Genomic DNA, 19,122 nt, shown 5'->3' on the forward strand with positions numbered 1-19,122 from the left:
GCCTGTCCGTAATGTCGTCTAGCGTAGAGGAACTAAGGTTCTCTTCAAGCGACTCAATCCAAAATGCTGCCGCAGCCGTAATCGGCGCGATACATGCAAGGGGTTGTAATATAAAACCTTGTTGAACAAACATTTTCTTAAGGTAACCCTCTAATTTTTTATCCATTGGATCTGAGAAAGCACAGCTATCCTCCACCGGGATAGTGGTACGCTTAGCTAAAGTAGAAACTGCTCCCTCCACCTTGGGGACCGTTTGCCATAAGTCCCGAGTGGTGGCGTCTATTGGAAACATCTTTCTAAATATTGGAGGGGGTGAGAACGGCACACCGGGTCTATCCCACTCCTTAGTAACAATTTCAGTTAGTCTCTTAGGTATAGGAAAAACGTCAGTACTCGCCGGTACCGCAAAGTATTTATCCAACCTACACAGTTTCTCTGGTATTGCAACAGTGTTACAATCGTTGAGAGCTGCTAAGACCTCCCCTAGTAGTACACGGAGGTTCTCCAATTTAAATTTAAAATTTGAAATATCTGAGTCCAATCTGTTTGGATCAGAACCGTCACCCACAGAATGAAGCTCTCCGTCCTCATGCTCTGCGAGCTGTGACGCAGTATCAGACATGGCCCTAGCATTGTCAGCGCACTCTGTTCTCACCCCAGAGTGATCACGCTTGCCTCTTAGTTCAGGTAATTTAGACAAAACTTCAGTCATAACAGTAGCCATATCTTGTAATGTTATCTGTAATGGCCGCCCAGATGTACTAGGCGCCAAAATATCACGCACCTCCCGGGCGGGAGATGCAGGTACTGTCGCGTGAGGCGAGTTAGTCGGCATAACTCTCCCCTCGCTGTTTGGTGAAATTTGTTCACATTGTACAGATTGACTTTTATTTAAAGTAGCATCAATACAGTTAGTACATAAATTTCTATTGGGCTCCACCTTGGCATTGGAACAAATGACACAGATATCTTCCTCTGAGTCAGACATGTTTAACACACTAGCAAAAAAACTTACAACTTGGTTATAATCTTTTTTAGCAAAAAACGTACTGTGCCTCAAAGAGGTACTAACGATTAAATGACAGTTGAAATAATGAACTGAAAAAAAAAAGTTATTGCATCAAATTTTAAAACAACCCAACTTTTAGCAAAGGTTTGTTCCCATTAGTAAAAAACAACACTAATTAAATTTGTACATAAGAAAACAAAACAACGTCTTTTATACACAGTCACTATAAGAATTCTCACAGCTCTGCTGAGAGAATTTACCTCCCTTCAAAGAAGTTTGAAGACCCCTGAGATCTGTCAGAGATGAACCGGATCATGCAGGACATATAAAAGTAGCTGACTGGAATTTTTTGATGCGTAGCAAAGAGCGCCAAAAACGGCCCCTCCCTCTCCCACACAGCAGTGAAGAGAAACGAAACTGTCACAATTAAAGCAAAAAACTGCCAAGTGGAAAATAATGCCCAAACATTTATTCACACAGTACCTCAGCAATGTAAACGATTCTACATTCCAGCAAAAACGTTTAACATGAGAATAGTTATTAAAAGGATTAGTGACCTTAACACAGTAGTTCCGGTGAAATACCATCCCCAGAATACTGAAGTGTATACATACATGTCATTTTAACGGTATGGCAGGCTTTTCTCATCAATTCCATTCAGAAAAATAAAAACTGCCACATACCTCAATGCAGATTCATCTGCCCGCTGTCCCCTGATCTGAAGCCTTTACCTCCCTCAGATGGTCGAGAACAGCAATATGATCTTAACGACTCCGGTTAAAATCATAGTAAAAAAATCTCTGTCAGATTCTTCCTCAAACTCTGCCAGAGAAGTAATAACACGCTCCGGTGCTATTTTAAAATAACAAACTTTTGATTGAAGTCATAAAAACTAAGTATAATCACCATAGTCCTCTCACACATCCTATCTAGTCGTTGGGTGCAAGAGAATGACTGGGACTGACGTAGAGGGGAGGAGCTATATGCAGCTCTGCTGGGTGAATCCTCTTGCATTTCCTGTTGGGGAGGAGTTATATCCCAGAAGTAATGATGACCCGTGGACTGATCACACATAACAGAAGAAAAGTGATGTACCAGATTGTTATTTATGGCTTTTAAAATGCTTTAATATAATATATATATATATATATATATATATATATATATAATGTCATTATATAAAAACAAGGAAAATTGAAGTTTACTACTCCATGATTGAAATGAGGGAGTGTGGTGCCCTAGATTAGATTAATTTAGAACACTGGTTTTCAAACCTGTCCTCAGGTCTCCCCAACAGGCCAGGTTTTCTGGATTACCTTAGATGAGAGCAGGTTAACCATGTTTACTAATCAGCCGATTATTTCACCTTAGTTCCAGTTCAGATATCTACAAAATGTGGCCTAATGGAGAGGCCTGAGGACAAGTTTGAAAATCAGTAGCTTAGAAGATAATTACTATCTTTATATAGAGGGAATATAATACTTATATAAAGTGTTCTGTAGGTACAATATAGGAAATTAAATTAATTTTTAACAATATTTGATGTTATGTTTATAATAATTTGTAATGAAGTTTTTTGGTTAATTTAATTTAGAAAATAAAATTAAAAAACAGTTTTTCTCATGGGTGTCAGGCTGTATTCATAAGCTGTACTGCACACTTAAGTATTAAAAATGTGACATTTTCCAAGTTTAATCAGATTTGAAATTATTTCAGTCATTGTCTTGAATCCAAAAAATACAAGCAAGTTTTACATTTCATACATGAAGGTGATGAGACTCCTCAGTCTTGTCTTTGCCTCTGCTGGAGGAGGTTGAAGAATGAAGATGTGCATTTGATACTTCAATGAGAGGGGTTTTTAGACCGAGGCCCATTTCCTCTCAGAGTACAGTGATTGTTGGAGGGATGTATTTGGATAATAGTCAGTGGCAATTATTGGGATTTAGTCACAAGACAATCCAGCGCAGCTGTCAAACCAGAGTTTCATCACCACATACAGAGATATGCATAAAGAGCTATATTAAAACAAATAATGTACAAAAAAGGGCTCAAGACCAATATACTTACCAAAGTAAGTGACACAATAAATGATGCTTTAATCCTACCACCCTGTAAGCAAGTGACTGTGGAGCACAGAATCCATCCATGAATAATGTACTAACTAATAGCCTGTGGGCTGAGTGCTAAAACATACTTACCTGAAAGCACGACTCTGTACCATGCTTAGCCACCAGCAGGAGACATGCGTAAATGGGTCTCACATCGGTCTGAGAACCCCTATCTTACATTAAATTGAAGCACTTCAAATCTCAACCTGTTGTGGAGGTAAAAAATAATACTGAAGTATACAGGGAAGTGGGAGAGGTTAAAATCTCTTGGTATATTGCCTCCAAGTCTACTGGAGTTAAATCCCACATGCGATGGCTCGCCACCTTATGAAAGAAAATTCCTACATCTTACTGCTAAGATGTCATACATATTTGTGTCTATGCTAGTCACTCTAAAATGCAGTTATTTTAATATTTTAACCCAGTTGAACCAATAAGAGCATGCTAATATTATGGGGCCTATTTATTAATGTGCGAGCGGACATGATCTGATATTGCAGATCATGTCTGCCGAACATCGATAAATGCCGACAGCATACGCTGTCGGCATTTATCATTGCACCAGCAGTTCTTGTGAACTGCTGGTGCAACGTCGTCCCCTGCAGATTCGCGGCCAATCTGTCAATCAACCCGATTGTATTGGAGCAGGCGGACAGGTTATGGAGCAGGCGAACAGGTTATGGAGCACCGGTCTTTAGACTGCTGCTTCATAACTTGTGTTTCTGGAGAGCCTGAAGGTTTCCCAGAAACACGGGGCATCAAACTCCATACGGAGCTTGATAAATATGCCCCTATATGTTAACATAGTAGTAAAAGACCACACATTCACATCATTCTCCAATTAGCTGTTAACAATTTGGCCTATTCTAATGTACCAAAAGAAAATATTTACTATGACCTAGACTGTAATTTATAAACTATTTTTCAACAAAACATCTTTATTACCCATAAGATATACAACATATCAAAATCAATAAATTTGATTATATATTTAACTATACCAATTTTCCAAGATAAGAATAAATAGCTCTTATTTACATTTATATACACATAATTAAAGATGGCAAAAAATCATTTTTCATAACACAAAGTATTTTGCAAACTATTCTGTAGGAGTAAGATTTTAAATGAGAAAAATAAAAACCAGTTAGGTAGCTTATTGTGATTGCCTTCATATTAGGATTTAAACAACATTTGGAATATGACAATAAATGTTATTAATGTATTGTGATGGGTTAATACAGAAATGGCTGTTCCTTCTGCAGATGATATTGTCTTGACTCGGTGCCAAACAGAATAAGTCATTCTGCTCTTCTATTATTTATAGGCACAGGTTCCTAAAGTTGCCTCCTCTTTGGCAGTGAAAAGATTAAAGTGCTTTGTACTACAAATTCTATGCATAGTCTGACCAATCACTTTGGTTCAATTCAATCTGACGTATTTTCAGAAACATTATCACACAGCATATTAATTTAGTCCACTGTTATATTTAAAAAAAAAAAAAATGCTGAAAATATTTTCTATTAAAGATCAATGACTTTATATGGATCAGACTTGTTATTTGAATCATTTTTACAATTAAACAGCTAAAATAGAAACAAAAATAGACAGGGCAGATTTTTTTTCTCTTTCAAACAAGCCCTTTCTTTGAACATCACATATGAAGACTTTGAAATGTTTTGCCTTTTTACCACAAGCTTGGTCTCTTATGATAAATACCCTGAAATAATTCAAGTTGAAGTCTTTCATTTTAACATTCTTTCTATAAGTTTCCAATCCGTTTAGTCTTTGTAGTTTCATTCTTATGCATGTAATTTTTCTCCTGGGCAGTGTGATTTGGATCGAACACGCTCATAGAAAAGCAGGTAAGCACTGGAAGAAAGGACTTCCTGCAAGTTTGCCCGGCGAACTGCATCATCTGATACCCACAACCATTGCTGGCTAGAGGATTTGGGGCTTTTGCCAGCAGAAGGAGAACGTCTGTATGTCACAAAGTGTCCAGAGTGCATATCTCCATGGTGAACTATGACTGCCATCAAACGAAAAAGATACGAGGAAGAGCTGACAGATTGGAATAAACAAGAAACATTGGTTGCAGCAGAATATTTTTTTTAATAATTGTAAACACCAAACTGTTAAAGCACAATACAAAAAACATAATTTATGCTTACCTGATTAATTTCAATCATGGTGGTGAAACTCCAAGAGCCATTACACCTGGGAATTACTCTTCCTGCCACTAAGAGGAGGCAAAGATTCCCAATCCCCAAGAACTCTATAAAACCCTTCCCACATTACTGGAAAGAAGCAAAAAAAGGTAGGAAAACAACGAAGAGCAAAAAAATATGCACAGGGAAAAAAGATGTGCAAAAAAAATAAAAATAAACCATCACCAGAAACAACAGAATTTATGCTTACCTGGTAAATTTCTTTCTCTTGCAATGTATCGAGTCCACGGATTCATCCAATACTTGTGGGATATTCTCCTTCCCAACAGGAAGTGGCAAAGAGAGCACCCACAGCAGAGCTGTCTATATAGCTCCTCCCCTAACTCCACCCCCCAGTCATTCGACCTAAGGTTAGGAAGAAAAAGGAGAATCTATAGGGTGCAGAGGTGACTGAAGTTTTTTAATAAAAAAATACTACCTGTCTGTAGTTTAAAAAATAAAAAACACCTGCCTTAAACAGACAGGGTGGGCCGTGGACTCGATACATCGCAAGAGAAAGAAATTTATCAGGTAAGCATAAATTCTGTTTTCTCTTGCAAGATGTATCGAGTCCACGGATTCATCCAATACTTGTGGGATACCAATACCAAAGCTTTAGGACACGGATGAAGGGAGGGACAAGACAGGTACCTAAATGAAAAGCACCACTGCTTGTAGAACCTTCCTCCCAAAAATAGCCTCCGAAGAAGCAAAAGCATCAAATTTGTAAAATTTGGAAAAAGTATGAAGCGAAGACCAAGTCGCCGCCTTACAAATCTGTGCAACAGAAGCCTCATTTTAAAAAATCCCATGTGGAAGCCACTGCTCTAGTAGAGTGAGCAGTAATCCTTGCAGGAGGCTGCTGGCCAGCAGTCTCATAAGCCAAACGGATGATGCTTTTCAGCCAAAAAGAAAGAGAGGTTGCCGTAGCCTTTTAACCTCACCACTTTCCAGAATAGACAACAAACAATGAAGATGTTTGACGGAAGACTTTAGTTGCTTGTAAGTAGAACTTTAAAGCACGAACCATATCTAGGTTGTGCAAAAGACGCGCCTTCTTTGAAGAAGGATTAGGACACAGAGAAGGAACAACAATTTCCTGATTGATATTCCTATTAGAAACAACCTTAGGAAGGAATCCAGGTTTGGTATGCAAAACCACCTTATCCGCATGGAAAACAAGATAAGGTGAGTCACATTGTAAAGTAGATAATTCAGAAACTCTTCGAGCCGAAGAGATAGCTACTAAAAACAGAACTTTCCAAGATAGAGCTTAATATCTATGGAATGCATAGGTTCAAACAGAACCCCTTGAAAAACATCAAGAACTAAATTCAAACTCCATGGCAGAGCAATAGGCTTAAACACAGGCTTGATTCTGATTAAAGCCTGACAAAAGGCCTGAACGTCTGGAACATCTGCCAGACGCTTATGAAGCAAATGGACAAAGCAGAAACCTGTCCCTTCAAGGAACTAGCTGAAAGACCTTTCTCCAATCCTTCTTGGAGAAAAGGCAGAACCTTAAAAATCCGATCTTTACTCCATGAGTAACCTCTGGATTTGCACCAATAAAGATATTTACTCCATATCTGATGGTAAATCTTCCTAGTGACAGGCTTGCGAGCCTGAATCAGAGTATCAATGACCGACTCAGAATCTTCACCTTGATAAAATCAAGCGTGCAATCTCCAGACCGTCAGTTGCAGAGAAGTTAGATTTGGATGTAGGAACGGACCTCGGATGAAAAGAAAAAAAAAGGTAGTTATCACAGAGGTAGGGACGGCATGAACGTTAGATCTGCATACCAGGCCCTGCGTGGCCACGCAGGAGCTATTAGAATCACTGAAGCCCTCACCTGTTTGATTCTTGCAATCACAGGTGGCAGGAGAGGAAAAGGTGGCAACAAATAGCCAGGTTTAACGACCAATGTACTGCTAGAGCATCTATCAGTGCCTCCTTGGGGTCTCTTTTACTGGACCCGCAAAGAGGAAGTTTGGCATTCTGTCGAGATGCCATCAGATCCAATTCCGGTGCGCGAATTATTGTTGATACCGCTATCATCGCTAGAGAACTCCTTGTTCCCCCCTGATGATTGATATACGCCACAGTCGTGATGTTGTCCGACTGGAATCTTATGAATCTGGCCGCAGCCAATCGAGGCCACGCCTGAAGCGTGTTGAACATCGCTCTCAGTTCCAGAATATTGATCGGTAGTTGAGACTCCACCTGAGTCCACACACCCTGAGCCTTCAGGGAATTCCAGACTGCACCCCAGCCCAGTAGGCTGGCGTCCGTTGTAACCACAACCCAAGATGGCCTGCGAAAGCACATCCCCTGGGACAGATGGTCTTGAGACAACCACCACTGAAGAGAATCTCTGGTCTCCTGGTCCAGATTTATCGGAGGAGACAAATTCGCATACTCCCCATTCCACTGTCTGATGCACAGTTTTAGTGGTCTGAAATGAAAGCGAGCAAACGGCCCGGTGTCCATTGCCGCTATCATCAGGGCGATAGCATCCATGCACAGCGCCACTGTTGGCTGGTGAAGGGACTGCAGAACTCGGCAAGTATTTAGAATCTTTGATTTTCTGACCTCCATCAGAAACACTTTCATGTTTACTGAATCTAGTAGAGTACCCAGAAATGGAACTCTTGTTAGAGGGACTATTGAACTCTTTTCAACTGTGAGTTCTTAGAAAAGACAACACGATGTCCGTGTGAGATTTGGACAGAAGATAGGTTGACGCCTGGATCAAGATATCGTCCAGATAGGGCGCCATTGCTATACCTCGCAGTCTGAGAATCGCCAGAAGTGACCCTAGAATATTTGTGAAGATCCTGGGAGCTGTGGCCAACCCGAAGGGAAGAGCCACAAACTGATAATGTTTGTCCTGGAAGGCGAACCTCAGGAACTGAATAGGAATGTGAAAATACGCGTCCTTCAGATCCACAGTGGTCATGTATTGACCCTCCTGGATCATTGGTAATAACGTACGAATGGTCTCCATCTTGAACGATGGGACTAGGAGAAACTTGTTTAGAAACTTGAGATATAAAACTGGTCTGAAGGTTTCCTCCTTTTTGGGAACCCCGAAGAGATTTGAATTAAACCCCTGCCAATGTTCCAGTTTTGGAACTGGTCAAATTACACCCATGGTGTAGAGGTCTTCTACACAGCGTAAAAACGCCTCTCTTTTTGTCTGGTCTACAGACAAGCGAGAAAGATGAAATCTTCCCTTGGGAAGACAATCCTTGAATTCCAGCTGGTATCCTTGAGTCACAATTTCTAATACCCAGGGATCCTGTACGTCCCTTGCCCAAGCCTGAGCAAAGGAAGAAAGTCTGCCCCCTACTAGAGCTGGTCCCGGATCGGGGGCTGCCCCTTCATGCTGTCTAGGTAGCAGCAGCGGGCTTCTTGTTTTGTTTACCTTTATTCCAGGCCTGGTTAGGTCTCCAGACTGACTTGGATGGAGTAAAGTTACCTTCCTGCTTAGCAAAGGAACCGTCTACCCCTCGTCTTAAAGGATTTGTCCTGAGGCAGGGCATGTCCTTTACCTCCAGTAATGTCAGGAATGAATTCCTTCAGTTCAGGCCCAAATAGGGTCTTACCCTTGAAGGGGATAGATAAAAATTTAGATTTAGACGATACGTCAGCAGACCAAGACTTTAGCTATAACGCTCTGCGTGCTAAAATGGCATTTTTTGCTGCTAATTTTGCAATCTGAAAAGCAGCGTCGGTAATAAAAGAGTTAGCCAACTTAAGGGCCTTAATTCTGTCCAGAATTTCCTTTAAGGGGGTCTCAACTTCCAGAGACTCCTCCAGGGCGACAAACCAAAAAGCCACTGCCGTAGTTACTGGAACAATGCAGGCCGTCGGCTGTAGGAGACAACCTTGTTGGACAAACAATTTCTTTAGAAGACCCTCTAATTTTTTATCCATGGGGTCTTTGAAAGCACAACTGTCCTCAATGGGAATTGTTAGACGCCTTGCTAGCGTGGAAATAGCTCCTTCTACCTTAGGGACAAGTTGGAGTCCCGCATGGTATCAGATATTGGAAAAATTTTCTTAAAATTAGGAGGGGGGGGAAAACCGGTATACCTGGTCTATCCCATTCCCGCAATCCTCTTAGGAACTGGAAATATGTCTGTGTAAGAAGGCAATTCTAAATATTTATCCATCTTGCACAATTTTTCTGGGGGAATTGTGACAGGATCGCAATCGTCTAGAGTTGTTAAAACTTCCCTGAGCAACAGGCGGAGGTGTTCTAATTTAAAATTAAAGGACGGAGTGTCCGAGTCAATATGAGGAATTGGGTTTCCTGATTCTGAACATTCTCCCTCAGACAAAATCCCCAACCCCCACATCAGAGCATAGTGAAGGGGCACCGGAAATAGTCACTAAGGCATCAGAAGGGTCAGCATTTGTCTCTAAACATGACCTACTGCGTTTACCTTGCAAACCTGGCAGTTTAGAAAGCACCTCTGTAAGGGTGTTAGACATTGCTGCCGTCATATCCTGTAGAGTAAAAGAAGTAGACGCACTAAAAGTACTTGGCGTCTCTTGTGCAGGAGTAATGGGTTGAGACACTTGAGAATCATTAGGTGGCATGTCATGGTTCTCTTCAGATTGAGAATCATCTTTAGACACACTATCAATTCCTAAGATATGATCTTTACAGTGTAGGGCCCTGTCGGTATAAGTAGGACACAATGTAAGGTGGGGTTGCACAACAACCTCTAAACACATGAAGCACTGACTTTCTTCAATGTCAGACATGCTGAACAGACTAAAAAACACAGTACAAGTCTTGGAAAACCTTTATTTTTTGAGAAAAAACGATTTTTGAAAAACCGTTACTGTACCTTTAAGAAAATAAAATGTACACAAAAACTGCAAAAGTGCCTAAACGTTAATGAAAAAGGCCAATTTTGCTAGGGAAGGTACCTATGGGCTATATGGTATTGCACCCCAAGTATGGACCAGATTTAACCCCTTATGGCGATTTTATCACATCCGGTAATTAAAAGTGGTTAAAACAAATAACACTTCGCCACAGCTCTGCCGTTGCTCCTATCTGCCCTGCTAATAAACCACCAGTAACACTCCGGTACAATTAGGCAGATCGCAAGCCCCTGGAGAAGTTACTGCTTGTGACCGTCTCCTCCGGCTCCTAACTGCGCACTGAAGGCGCGAAAATAGGCCCCGCCCATCTGCAACGATGGGGAACAGCCATGTTAGATCGCATGGGAAGCGGTGATTGTAAAACACTAGCCATGTGGAACCCCCTATACAAACGAGCAGAGAAAACATCCTGCCCGGTAATCACAGAGTCTCACCCAACACTAATAAGCACCGTACCACCGGTAGCACATGGAACTCTTTCTTTTAGTACATGAGCCATGAGTGCATTAGGCATAAATAAAGTATGCAGGACTAGTTCCCTTTCTGTTAGGACTATACTTGCCCCACTAGTATGCATTTTTATGCCTAAAATTCTGAACCTAGTCTCCTCAGAAATAATTAGACTGCACACACCTCAAAAACGTTTCTAGGAACGAACCTCTCCCCACACTGAAGCATCTGTTGTTTTATTCCTCAGACCTCTGTGGGAAGGAAACATGATCTCAGTTACAGCTGCTGAAATCGTCAGACTCAAGGGCAGAATTCTTCTTCCATTCTCTGCCTGAGTAAAAATAGCACACTCCGGTACTATTTAGAAAATAAAAAATTCTTGCTTGAAGACTTTAAACTAACATTTCTATCACCTCTTAAACTTTACCAGCTTCCTATGAGCGCAGGCAAAGAGAATGACTGGGGGGTGAAGTTAGGGGAGGAGCTATATAGACAGCTCTGCTGTGGGTGCTCTCTTTGCCACTTCCTGTTGGGAAGGAGAATATCCCACAAGTATTGGATGAATCCGTGGACTCGATACATCTTGCAAGAGAAAACAGGGGTCTCGCCAACATGAAAGAAATTAACTTATCAGATAAGCATAAATTATGTTTTCTTTCATATAGGTGGTGAGAGTGCACAATCCATTTCTACTGTGAACTAATACCCAAAGCTGTGGAGTCTACAAGTAAAGAGAAATATAGGCGAGATATAAAGAATATCTTTTTTTTCACAGAGAGACTAAATCCAGAACCCAAATTAAACCCAAAGAAAAAAAAAAACAGGATAGAACACACTTTATTTATATGCAATTAAAAACAGCCAACAAGTAAAATAACAAATGTAACCCGAGACAACTGCCTGAAAGACTTTCCCTACCAAAGGCTGCATCAGAAGAAGCAAAAACATCAAAATGGTAGAATTTAGTAAAAATATGCAAAGAAGACCATGTAGCTGCCTTACAAATTTGGTCAACTGAAGCCTCATTCTTAAAAGCCCAAGAAGTGGCAACTGATCTGGTAGAATCAGTAATCCGTTAAGGTAGAGGCAGACCTGCCTCCAAGTAAGCCTTATGGATCAAAAGTTTCAATCAAGAAGCCAAGAAAACAGCAGAAACTTTCTGGCCTTTCCTGGAACCAGGAAAGTGAATAAACTAGAAGTATGTCTGAAATACTTAGTAATATCTACATAATATTTCAATGCCCTTACAGCATCCAAGTTATGAAGAAGCCTCTCTAAAGAATTCTTGGGATAAGGACATAACGAAGGGAAAACAATTTACCGGTATATAATTTGTAGACATCACCGCAAGCAAAAAGTAAAAATTTGGTCCTCAAAGCTGCCTTATCCTGATGAAAAATAAGATAAGGAGGATCACATGAAAGAGCAGATAACTCATACTTTTCTAGCAGAAGAGATAGCTAAAATAAATCGAACCTTCCAAAAAAGAAGCATAATATCCACATTATGCATAGGATCAAATTGAAGATCCTGCAAAACCTTCAAAACCAAATTTACACTCAAAGGAGCAGGAATTGGTTTAATGACAACAGGTTTAATTCTGGCCAAAGCCTGAACAAAAAAACATAAATGTCAGCAATCGTCTTGTAGAACAAAACTGAAAGAGCAGAAATCTGAATATTCAATGACCTGGCAGATAAACCCTTCTAAACCATCCTGCAAGAACTGCAAAATCCTAGGAATTATAAAAGAATGCCAGAAAAAACCATGATCCATACACCAAGGAATAAAGCCCTTCCAGACCTTATGATAATTCTTCCTGGTCACAGACTAACGAGCCTGTACCAAAGTCTCAATAACAGAATCAGAAAAGCCTCTCTGCCTAAGAACTAGCTATTCAATTCCCATACCATCAAGTTTAGAGACTTGAAATCTTAATGGAAAAATGGACCTTAAAACAGAAGGTCTAGGCGCAAAGGAAGTGGCCAAGATGGGCAACCGGACATATGAACCAGATCTGCATACCAAACTCTGCAAGACAAAGCTGGAGCAATTAGAATGACTGATGCCTCCTCTTGTCTGATTCTGGCAATCAGACAATTAGACAGCAATTGACTTCTGCCCAGTAAAGAATTCAAAACACTTCCTTCATGACTAGAGATGAGAGAGTAGAATTTTTGGACTGCTCAGACCTGTTATAGTTCAAACTCCAGATAGTACCAGAGGAAACCTACTTCTGAAAGAAGGGATCAGATTTCTGTGTGCTGTTTTGAAGAAAGGGCCGAAAACAATTAGAAGCTTTAGATTTACCGTTAAACTTCTTGTCCTGAGGAAGGAAAAACTTCCTTGACTTCAGTCACAGTAGAGAGAATAAAATCCAAACCAGAACCAAACAACATCTTTTCCTGGAAAGAGAGAGATTAAAGCCTGGATTTTGAAACCATATTAGCAGATCAAGACTAACCATAAAGCCCTTCTAGAAATTACTGCCAAAGAAATAATTTTAGAATTAATCTTATGTCAAAAACAGCATCACAAATTAAAGGATTGGCACAGTTAAGCAACTCCAAAAGTTCAAAAAAAATATTTGCTAGCAGAATAATCAGAAAACTGCCCAGAAAGACTATTTAACCAATCGGAAGTAGCAGCAGCCACATCAGCAATAGAAACCGTTGGTCTAAAAAGATAACTTGCTTGTTGAAACGCCCTCCTCTGGAAGGATTCTAACTTCCTATATAAAGGGTATTTAAAGAAAGAATGATCTTCCTAAGGAATAGTAGTACGTTTAGCCAGAAATGTAGAAATGGCCCCATCCACTCTTCGAACAGATTTAATGTTAGAAGCAGGTAAAGGATACAGTTTCTCAAACTTTGCAGAAGGATTAAAAGGAATGTCTGGCTTATCCCATTCCCCTGGAGACTGAGACAGCATCAGGGATCTTTAACCTCTAAAGTAAGCACAATATCCTTTAAAAGTGAACAAATATATTCAGCTTTAAATAATAAAAAAAGATGACTCAATTCATGATCAGAGGAAGATCTCCTGATCATCAGAGAAAACCTCTCCCTCTGAGGATTCAGAAGCTTCATGACCAGAAACATTAACCTCAGCAGGCTTAGAGCTATGAAAAGGTAAAATTACGAACTGACCTTTCACACTTACTTGAAGGAGGCATAGACGCTGACATTTCAGATACTGTAGAGCGATTGAAGGCCTTAGGTACAGGAGCTAAATCTTAAGAACTCCCCTGTAAGGAACAAACAGAAGGAACAATACCACCTTAAGGAGCAATTGTGCTGGTTCTGTTTACAATAAACACATTTAACACTGGTAGGAAAGTGTTCAGAGGACCCAGTTTCTAATGTAGATTTAGGGGCAGAATCAGAAGGCTCCTTACCTGCAGAAAACTATCAAAGAAGTGCATAAATACATAGACATATAGTTAAATAGTTATATCCAATTAAAAGAGCTCTTGAAGGGGAAAAAAAAATCTTACAATTACGCACTAGGACAACCGACATCCAAATATCACACTAAGCAAAGAGGGAGTATGCATGCAAGCCAACATGAGATAAGGGAAAAAACATGCCAAAACTAACCTGCGCACAGAAAAACAAAACGTGCGCAATCCTGAAAGCCGGCGCACATTAAAAAATGTACACAAACAAAAAACCAAACTTATAAAAAAAAAGAGGGGAATAACTAAGCTAAATATATCTGTCCCAAGGATATATATATTTATTTATTTATTTAAATAACCCAAAAGACTATAGATAGATAAATAGAGTGCCAATACAATAAAAAAAATAGTACTTTCCAAAAGGCACCCTAGTACTGGAGGAAACCAGTAGAAAGCCAAACCTGTGCTGAAACAAAACAGCAGATCTGGAATAGGAGTATATCAACGACCCAACAGGAAGCGGCAAAGGACAGGTCCCTGCAACACCTGTGGAAGGCTTGTGAGTAATTCCCAACAGGTGAAAAATATGCCACTACCGATACTCCAAATACATGTCTCAAATAAACACTGCACTCTGAGGAGAAATGAGCCTCAACTCAGTCTGAGGACCCCACTCATTAAATAATAACCTGCACATCTTCATTATTCTCCTTCCTTCAGTGGGGGCAAATACAAGACTAGTTTCCAGTAAAGTGGGAGGGGTTTTATAAAGCTTTTGGGGTTTGGGAATCTTTGCCTCCTCATAGTGGCATGGAAGAATAATTCCAAGGAGTAATGGATTGTGGACTCTCACCATCTGTATAAAAGAAATGTCTAGGATTGGTTTTGCTTTAGTTAGGATAATCTCAGGGTTAAATCACTGATTGGTATTACGGGAAAGCGAGGGATTAAAACACTGTTTTGCATCAGGGAAACATGAGGTTTTCTGTGGGTTACTAGCAACAAAATCATATGCACACCCAAAAAAAAAAAGACTCCTAAATTTATGGGCTTGAAGCCTGAAGAGTATACATGTAGTTGGTTCACTGATCTCAGGAGTTCATTGCTTGCTCTGGAGAAGACTTTAATTATGTGTTTAATACATTTGCAGAGGTTAAACATATTGTTAGAGCACTTTATTACTGCACTATTGCTTGCATATAATATGTTTTGCACGTTTATGTTGCTTTAAAAGGACATGAGATTGCAATATTAAAACTTTCAATTATGTAGCATTCTTTTACAAAATTTGTGATTTGCAAATTCTGAGAAATGGAAATTTTACACAACTATAACATTTTCTGTCCCTAACTGGCAGCAGCAGATACAGCAAAATAATGCAAAAGATACAGCAAAATAATGCGACTTTATGTGGGACATTGAAAAACAACTGCAGTTACGAAAATGTATTGCAAGACTATGGGAAAAGCTTGGTGTTTTAGGTCCTTTTAAAACTAGATCATTTACATAGCTTATATCTCCCACTAACTTTACTAGACAACATATCTCTTGCTAATCTATCTCTGTTGTCCCTGAGGTAGGAATTAAGTTCTAGAGCAGGGATGGGGAACCTTGGCACTCCCGATGTTTCAGAACTACATTACCCATGATGCTTAGGCACACTGAAGTCTAGTTGAGAATCATGAGAAAACAGAATTTATGTTTACCTGATAAATTACTTTCTCCAACGGTGTGTCCGGTCCACGGCGTCATCCTTACTTGTGGGATATTCTCTTCCCCAACAGGAAATGGCAAAGAGCCCAGCAAAGCTGGTCACATGATCCCTCCTAGGCTCCGCCTACCCCAGTCATTCGACCGACGTTAAGGAGGAATATTTGCATAGGAGAAACCAAATGATACCGTGGTGACTGTAGTTAAAGAAAATAAATTATCAGACCTGATTAAAAAACCAGGGCGGGCCGTGGACCGGACACACCGTTGGAGAAAATAAATTATAAGGTAAACATAAATTCTGTTTTCTCCAACATAGGTGTGTCCGGTCCACGGCGTCATCCTTACTTGTGGGAACCAATACCAAAGCTTTAGGACACGGATGAAGGGAGGGAGCAAATCAGGTCACCTAAATGGAAGGCACCACGGCTTGCAAAACCTTTCTCCCAAAAATAGCCGCAGAAGAAGCAAAAGTATCAAACTTGTAAAATTTGGTAAAAGTGTGCAGTGAAGACCAAGTCGCTGCCCTACATATCTGATCAACAGAAGCCTCGTTCTTGAAGGCCCATGTGGAAGCCACAGCCCTAGTGGAAGGAGCTGTGATCCTTTCAGGAGGCTGCCGTCCGGCAGTCTCGTAAGCCAATCTGATGATGCTTTTAATCCAAAAAGAGAGAGAGGTAGAAGTTGCTTTTTGACCTCTCCTTTTACCAGAATAAACAACAAACAAGGAAGATGTTTGTCTAAAATCCTTTGTAGCATCTAAATAGAATTTTAGAGCGCGAACAACATCCAAATTGTGCAACAAACGTTCCTTCTTCGAAACTGGTTTCGGACACAGAGAAGGCACGACTATCTCCTGGTTAATGTTTTTGTTAGAAAACAACTTTTGGAAGAAAACCAGGTTAGTACGTAAAACCACCTTATCTGCATGGAACACCAGATAAGGAGGAGAACACTGCAGAGCAGATAATTCTGAAACTCTTCTAGCAGAAGAAATTGCAACCAAAAACAAAACTTTCCAAGATAATAACTTAATATCAACGGAATGTAAGGGTTCAAACGGAACCCCCTGAAGAACTGAAAGAACTAAGTTGAGACTCCAAGGAGGAGTCAAAGGTTTGTAAACAGGCTTGATTCTAACCAGAGCCTGAACAAAGGCTTGAACGTCTGGCACAGCTGCCAGCTTTTTGTGAAGTAACACAGACAAGGCAGAAATCTGTCCCATCAAGGAACTTGCAGATAATCCTTTTTCCAATCCTTCTCGAAGGAAGGATAGACTCTTAGGAATCTTAACCTTGTCCCAAGGGAATCCTTTAGATTCACACCAACAGATATATTTTTTCCAAATTTTGTGGTAAATTTTTCTAGTTACAGGCTTTCTGGCCTGAACAAGAGTATCAATAACAGAATCTGAGAACCCTCGCTTTGATAAGATCAAGCGTTCAATCTCCAAGCAGTCAGCTGGAGTGGGACCAGATTCGGATGTTCGAACGGACCTTGAACAAGAAGGTCTCGTCTCAAAGGTAGCTTCCATGGTGGAGCCGATGACATATTCACCAGATCTGCATACCAAGTCCTGCATGGCCACGCAGGAGCTATCAAGATCACCGACGCCCTCTCCTGATTGATCCTGGCTACCAGCCTGGGGATGAGAGGAAACGGCGGGAATACATAGGCTAGTTTGAAGGTCCAAGGTGCTACTAGTGCATCTACTAGAGTCGCCTTGGGATCCCTGGATCTGGACCCGTAGCAAGGAACCTTGAAGTTCTGACGAGAGGCCATCAGATCCATGTCTGGAATGCCCCACAGTTGAGTGATTTGGGCAAAGATTTCCGGATGGAGTTCCCACTCCCCCGGATGCAATGTCTGACGACTCAGAAAATCCGCTTCCCAATTTTCCACTCCTGGGATGTGGATTGCAGACAGGTGGCAGGAGCGAGTCTCCGCCCATTGAATGATTCTGGTCACTTCTTCCATTGCCAGGGAACTCCTTGTTCCCCCCTGATGGTTGATGTACGCAACAGTCGTCATGTTGTCTGATTGAAACCGTATGAACTTGGCCCTCGCTAGCTGAGGCCAAGCCTTGAGAGCATTGAATATCGCTCTCAGTTCCAGAATATTTATCGGTAGAAGAGATTCTTCCCGAGACCAAAGACCCTGAGCTTTCAGGGATCCCCAGACCGCGCCCCAGCCCATCAGACTGGCGTCGGTCGTGACAATGACCCACTCTGGTCTGCGGGAGGTCACCCCTTGTGACAGGTTGTCCAGGGACAGCCACCAACGGAGTGAGTCTCTGGTCCTCTGATTTACTTGTATCTTCGGAGACAAGTCTGTATAGTCCCCATTCCACTGACTGAGCATACACAGTTGTAATGGCCTTAGATGAATGCGCGCAAAAGGAACTATGTCCATTGCCGCTACCATCAAACCTATCACTTCCATGCACTATGGAAGGAAGAGGAACGGAATGAAGTATCCGACAAGAGTTTAGAAGTTTTGTTTTTCTGGTCTCTGTCAGAAAAATCCTCATTTCTAAGGAGTCTATTATTGTTCCCAAGAAGGGAACTCTTGTCGACGGAGATAGAGAACTCTTTTCCACGTTCACTTTCCATCCGTGAGATCTGAGAAAGGCCAGGACTATGTCCGTGTGAGCCTTTGCTTGAGGAAGGGACGACGCTTGAATCAGAATGTCGTCCAAGTAAGGTACTACAGCAATGCCCCTTGGTCTTAGCACCGCCAGAAGGGACCCTAGTACCTTTGAGAAAATCCTTGGAGCAGTGGCTAATCCGAAAGGAAGCGCCACGAACTGGTAATGCTTGTCCAGGAATGCGAACCTTAGGAACCGATGATGTTCCTTGTGGACAGGAATATGGAGATACGCATCCTTTAAATCCACCGTGGTCAAGAATTGACCTTCCTGGATGGAAGGATTGTTCGAATGGTTTCCATTTTGGACGATGGAACCTTGAGAAACTTGTTTAGGATCTTGAGATCTAAGATTGGTCTGAACGTTCCCTCTTTTTTTGGGAACTACGAACAGATTGGAGTAGAACCCCATCCCTCGTTCTCTTAATGGAACAGGATGAATCACTTCCAGAAGATAACCTTGGGAGACTATTTCTAGCGCCCAAGGATCCAGAACATCTCTTGCCCAAGCCTGAGTGAAGAGAGAGAGTCTGCCCCCCACCAAATCCGGTCCCGGATCGGGGGCCCGCATCTCATGCTGTCTTGGGAGCAGTGGCAGGTTTCTTGGCCTGCTTTCCTTTGTTCCAGCCTTGCATAGGTCTCCAGGCTGGATTGGCTTGAGAAGTATTACCCTCCTGCTTAGAGGAC

General features: G+C 41.2%; 1 protein-coding gene across 6 annotated transcripts in view; it reads right to left on the minus strand.

Annotated features, from left to right (window-relative positions):
* Positions 1-4,633: 4,633 nt before the first annotated feature.
* The window catches only part of USP30 (ubiquitin specific peptidase 30), a 168,493-nt gene continuing 154,004 nt past the window's right edge, over positions 4,634-19,122 (minus strand). For all 6 annotated transcript variants that reach the window (XM_053702130.1, XM_053702132.1, XM_053702134.1 and 3 more), the window contains one exon: positions 4,634-5,178. In XM_053702130.1, coding sequence (XP_053558105.1) covers positions 4,920-5,178 — 259 coding nt within the window. In that variant the 3' untranslated portion in view covers positions 4,634-4,919. The remainder of the gene's footprint in view (positions 5,179-19,122) is intronic.

This window comes from Bombina bombina, chromosome 2 (assembly GCF_027579735.1).
Source record: "Bombina bombina isolate aBomBom1 chromosome 2, aBomBom1.pri, whole genome shotgun sequence".
NCBI classification, from domain to species: Eukaryota; Metazoa; Chordata; class Amphibia; order Anura; family Bombinatoridae; genus Bombina; species Bombina bombina.